This window comes from Myotis brandtii, unplaced genomic scaffold (genome assembly GCF_000412655.1).
Source record: "Myotis brandtii unplaced genomic scaffold, ASM41265v1 scaffold227, whole genome shotgun sequence".
Taxonomy (NCBI): domain Eukaryota; kingdom Metazoa; phylum Chordata; class Mammalia; order Chiroptera; family Vespertilionidae; genus Myotis; species Myotis brandtii.
In genome coordinates, this window is record NW_005358520.1 from 794713 (window position 1) to 800422 (window position 5710).

The 5710-nt window shown below is 51.9% G+C and overlaps 1 protein-coding gene across 1 annotated transcript in view; it reads right to left on the reverse strand.

Moving 5' to 3' along the window:
* SLC40A1 (solute carrier family 40 (iron-regulated transporter), member 1) overlaps nucleotides 1–5710 on the reverse strand; it is a gene marked incomplete at its 5' end in the record, with an annotated part of 21044 nt that overhangs the window by 4055 nt on the left and 11279 nt on the right. The window contains 2 exons of the mRNA XM_014539726.1: nucleotides 35–289; nucleotides 1205–1450. Coding sequence (XP_014395212.1) covers nucleotides 35–289; nucleotides 1205–1450 — 501 coding nt within the window. The remainder of the gene's footprint in view (nucleotides 1–34; nucleotides 290–1204; nucleotides 1451–5710) is intronic.

Genomic DNA, 5710 nt, shown 5'->3' on the forward strand with positions numbered 1-5710 from the left:
GCCCAGGGGCCCATCAGGAGGCTGAGCACCGAGCCGCTCAGGCCCTGCGTGTAGGCGTAGCCCGTGGTGATGCAGTCGAAGCCCAGCACCGTCATGTAGAGGAAGGCGAGGCCCAGGCCCGCCAGGAACACGGGCTGGCGGTAGTAGGAGACCCAGCCGTCGCGGAAGGTGCGGAAGGGCTCGGCCAGCTGCTCCCCGCAGCTGGGCTCGGGCTCCGGCTCCAGCGCGTGCACCGCAGGGTCTTTGTCCCCCATCAGGTGAGTGGACTCCAGGGGTTTGGGCTCAGTTTCTGCGAATAAAATACATCGTTTACTGAGGGGAGAGGACATGGGTGGTGGGGGAGGGGGAGCCAGTTATTTCACTCAGTATTCTTTCTTCTCCTCTTTCCCTCCCCCATGGGGGCCCTGGGCTACTACAGTGTAAGAGGCATTTTCTTCTACTCCTCTGGGCATCACAGCCGAGGAACCAGCTCCCAGTGGCAACTGCGTTACATAAACAAAACGCTGTTGATTTCGATCGCACCTGCTCTCTTTGAAACTCAACTCCCACCGAAGTAAAACTCAACAGATTTGAACATGAATTAAATGCCTGTGATGGGCTGGGCCCCTTCGGCACCATAAAGAGAATCGTCTCTTCAGAAGAACTCAGTTTGGGGCAAAAGAAGAAACGTTTGGTTCTAGAGACTTGGGTTCCGATAGGATCACTGACATTCAGGAGGCCACATCAGAGACAAGCACAGTGGTTGTCGGGGTGAACAAAGCTTCGGATTTGGAGACCTGTTCAGGCTCCACTGTCTGGAAGCCCATCTTCCTCTTCTCGGGGAACAGCCACCTTCAGGTCCTCCCTCCCTTCCACCGTCCGACAAAGCACCTCCATGGCGTGTAGCTCCTAGGAATTCTGCTCTTCTCAGCTTTCTTCCCATTCCTATGGCTCCACTTTGCTCAGCCACCCCTCAATGAGCTGCCCCTCTGTGTCTACTGCTCAGGAAGGAAGAGGGCCAGGGGTCCCATTCCAACCCCCAGAGGGTCCTTCCTCAGACCCTCCAAAGCCTGGGTGGTGACTCGCCCACCAAAGTGGCATGTGTAGCCTCATGCAGGCCTTCGGGGGGAACAAACTCTGATATAAATTAAAAACAGTCTGGGCTTCCCCAACACTTAAGGTCTGGACAGCAGAGTAAAAGGATTGATCGTTGTGTTGGATTTACCTTTGTGTAAATTCAGCTGTTTCAGCTCAGCTTCCTCCACTTTGAGAGTGGCTTTCACGGCTAACGCAGGGGTCTTCTGGTAAACCTTCCAGAGCAGAAAGTACTCCACGCACATGGACACCAGATTCCACCCGGAAATGAAGCCACAGCCGATGACCGCGGAGCCAAAGGTCATAATCTGGCCAACAGCCATGGGCGCCAAGATGTTGGTTAACTGGTCGATCCTGCGAACCGTGGCATTCATATCTACAGGGGCAGGCGAAAGACGCAGATAAGTCTGCAACCATGGAGACTGCCTGCCAACACGTACCAATTTGGAGGCCATGCGTGCAGGCTCCTGACGTGTAAATCTGTAAAAGCGCTCTATCAGCAAACCATAACCATTTTCTTAGAAAAGTATTTGTTGTTTGGATCAAGTCATAATAAATGTTCTTCAAAAATCATGATTCCCTTGGGATTGTAGAAAATCATCTAATATCAGCTTTCAAAATGAATACAATTGTGAGTCTCCATTCATTTTTCCCCCCATAAACATTAATTAAATGCCTATGATGAGCTGGGCACCTTCGGCACAATAAAGAGAATGAAGAATCGCCTCTTCAGAAGAATTAAGTTTGGGGCAAAAGAAGAAACGTTTGGTTCTAGAGACTTTGGTTCTGATAGGGCCACTGGCATTCAGGAGGACACATCAGGCAGACAGTCAAGCACATGCATGTGGGTTTAGGGAAGAAGTAGGTACCAGATTCGGAATCCATCAGCTGGTTGGTTTTAAATGTAATAAGACTAGATGAAGTCGCCTAGAGAGTGAGTGTAGATCAAGAAGAGAAAAGGGCCCTAACCGGTTTGGCTCAGTGGATAGAGCGTCGGCCTGCGGACTGAAGGATCCCAGGTTTGATTCCGGTCAAGGGCATGTACCTTGGTTGCGGGCACATCCCCAGTAGGGGGTGTGCAGGAGGCAGCTGATTGATGTTTCTCTCCCATTGATGTTTCTAACTCTCTATCCCTCTCTCTTCCTCTCTGTAAAAAATCAATAAAATATATTTTTAAAAAATTAAAAAAGAAGAGGAAAGGTCTGAAAACTGGGTCCTGGGCATGCCGCTGTCTGGAGGTCAGGAAGGTGAGGAGAGATGGTGCCCCAGCAGCTCAGAGGTAACAGTGCTTCAAAGATCAGGGAGTAACCAGCAAGGAGGTGCTGCTGCTATGGCAAGAAAATGCGCCCTAGCAGAAGCTCTAGGCTGGTCACAGGGCAGGTACTGGGGACGTCACACAGGGCCGTCTGGGGGAGCAGGGAGGACAAATGCTTGGCTGAAGTTGATTTAAGGGACTGCTGCCCACTCCAGGGGACACCGTCTATATTAAGTGAGTGGTGTGGCCTGCATGTACAATGTCAATGTTGCTCCCTGGCCTATGGAACAAGGCCCTGACCAAGGAAAGGAGCTGGTGAGCAGACAGCTCTTTTTCTTAAGTTGCCCTGAAAAAACAAACAAACAAAAAAACACAAAGAAATGGGGTGGTAGGTGGGTGAAGAGAGGGATATTTTTGTTGTTAATCCTCATCTGAGAATATTTTTCCATTGATTTTTAGAGAGAGTGGAAGGGAGAGGGAGAGACAGAGAAAGAGAAACATCTGCCTCCCGCATGAGCCCCAACAGGGCCAGGATGGAGCCTGCAACTGAGGCATTTGCCCTTGACCAGAACCTAACCCAGGACCCTAGTCCATGGGCCAACACTCTACTCACTGAGCCACACCGGCTAGGGCGAGACAGGGAGGGATATTGAGAAGAGAAAGACTACAGCCTGTTTCTATGCTGTAACAGGAATGACACGGCAGACGAGAAGGTGCGGGGTGTACATCTGCGGCCCAGGGGGCAGAGTTGTTCTTAGACAGGAGCACACACAGGGGCGTGGGCCATGGGTACGGCTTCAAGTCCAGGCGGAAAGAGCGCTGAGCTGCTGGGAGCACATGGAAGTTCTCCTCTCACTTCTTTCATTTCCCAGGAAAATACAAGCAAGATCGTGGGTGAAAGCGAGAACGGGAGAGGAGCTCCTGACTGTACACAGACAAGGGAGAAGGCATGGCATCGTCCCTCCGGAAGGGGAGGAGGCAGGGAGCGGAGAAAACGGTATGAAAGGGCCAACTTGCACCCGGTGGTCATGAATTTTCAGAACAGTGAGCGAGGTTGGGTGCGTTTCTCCATTTTTAGAGAGAGTGGAAGGGAGAGGGAGAGACAGAGAAAGAGAAACATCTGCCTCCCGCATGAGCCCCAACAGGGCCAGGATGGAGCCTGCAACTGAGGCATTTGCCCTTGACCAGAACCTAACCCAGGACCCTAGTCCATGGGCCAACACTCTACTCACTGAGCCACACCGGCTAGGGCGAGACAGGGAGGGATATTGAGAAGAGAAAGACTACAGCCTGTTTCTATGCTGTAACAGGAATGACACGGCAGACGAGAAGGTGCGGGGTGTACATCTGCGGCCCAGGGGGCAGAGTTGTTCTTAGACAGGAGCACACACAGGGGCGTGGGCCATGGGTACGGCTTCAAGTCCAGGCGGAAAGAGCGCTGAGCTGCTGGGAGCACATGGAAGTTCTCCTCTCACTTCTTTCATTTCCCAGGAAAATACAAGCAAGATCGTGGGTGAAAGCGAGAACGGGAGAGGAGCTCCTGACTGTACACAGACAAGGGAGAAGGCATGGCATCGTCCCTCCGGAAGGGGAGGAGGCAGGGAGCGGAGAAAACGGTATGAAAGGGCCAACTTGCACCCGGTGGTCATGAATTTTCAGAACAGTGAGCGAGGTTGGGTGCGTTTCTCCATGTTCTGCTGTGAGAGGTGGACTTCCCCAGGGTCTTATAAAAGGACAGTGACAGAGGGGAGAAGGCCAGGTGAGTGATGACCATGTGACCCTGGAATGTGAGCTGGGTAAACAGGGAGCGGAGAGGGGTCAGACCCGGGAAAGGTAGTGGAATGGATGACTGGTAGGTAACGACCCGGCGGGAGGATTGCTGGGGCTGGGGTCCCGGAGGAGTGAGCCGGAAAATAGGAGGTGGCCGTCCAAGATGTGGACGCCTACGGCCGAGATCAAGGAAGGGAGGAGTTAGTGCTGATGGCAAGGCCGAGGCTGTGACCATGGAAATATACAGCTGAGTCAGAGTGGAGGACAAGAAGAGCGAAGGAGAGAAGTCAAGAAAATGCCCTACTGTCTCCTTCTCTATCTCACGGAATGGAAATTAATGAGGTCAGCCTGTCAGCCTGCAGGGCGCCGGGAGGAAAAGCCATACGTGACCGACAGCGCAGTCAGGGACGTTGCCTTCCCTCCTCCCCCGTGCTTCCTGCTCCTCAACTACCTTCCAATCCGTCCCCGGAGTGTGTGACGGTGACGCTGCTGTGATAACAGGAGAACTTTGACACGGCCCCTTCACCCGAGAGGCGAAGGCAGCTCTCCCATCGCAGCCACAGCCGTGCCCACTGAGATTCGCTGCTCCCGCCCGCCCCCACGAACACATTCCCAACTCCTGCGCTGACAGAAACACGCGGCCTCCATCCACACCACTCGGCCATTTGAATCCAGGCTCTAGTGAGGAGAGACCCTCGGCTCTGAAAGCCCCAGAACCAGTTCGTTACCATAACTTGTTGCTCTTTTCAGCAGGAAACTTCTATGCCACCGCCTCTGTCTCTCACATTCTATTAGGAACGCAGGAACGCCTGGTTGTGATCTAGTGTCAGAAGCTTTTGTTTTTCTGAAGCAGAATGAACTAGATAACAGCTTTTTTAAAGACCTAATCGTCTCCCTGGCCCCAGGCACGAGAAGAACCAGTCACCCCAATGTGCAAACATGTCCTCTTTACAGATTCTACGCAAACAGACAAGTGTGTGCTCATTCGAAACCCATTTAACTGTTTTCAGCAGCTGTGACACAGAACACGACATTAAACAGCCCCTGGCTGTTATGCAGGGCATATTACATCTCATAGACTAATCATTTAAAACAGCAGATTTGCTGAGCAAATAGCAGCCGGCGGGTTTGTACACATCGAACACGAAATCAATTTTTCGTCAACAGAGTTCAAACAGGAAACTTATCTGCCATTCTCGACCAAGCTAGCCAGCAGGTGTGTCTTCAGGATGGTGGGCGAGGAAAACCCCCGAAGCTGTTCATAAGGAGAGATTAGCAAAGGGACGAGGAAAGGATGTTAAGCAACAAATGGAGCGAAAAGCCTGTGAGAAGGACGTTAGTTTTAAACAGGTTTGAGGGGCACAAGAGGATGTTTCAATAAAAACCCTGAATCACGCGCCTGGACAAATCAGTTAGCAGATCAGTGGACAGTATTTATGTGAAAAACTGCTTTTTCTGCAGCTGTCTGAGCCAGGTGGCAACAGCGCTACTCTAGCCTGATGCCCCCGAAATTCTAAAGTTTTCAACCCCCCACAGACATGTTCTCCTGTCTTTACCCACAGTGTAAACTCCCAACTTCAAAACTCCTCGGAAATCAAGACTGACTGATCT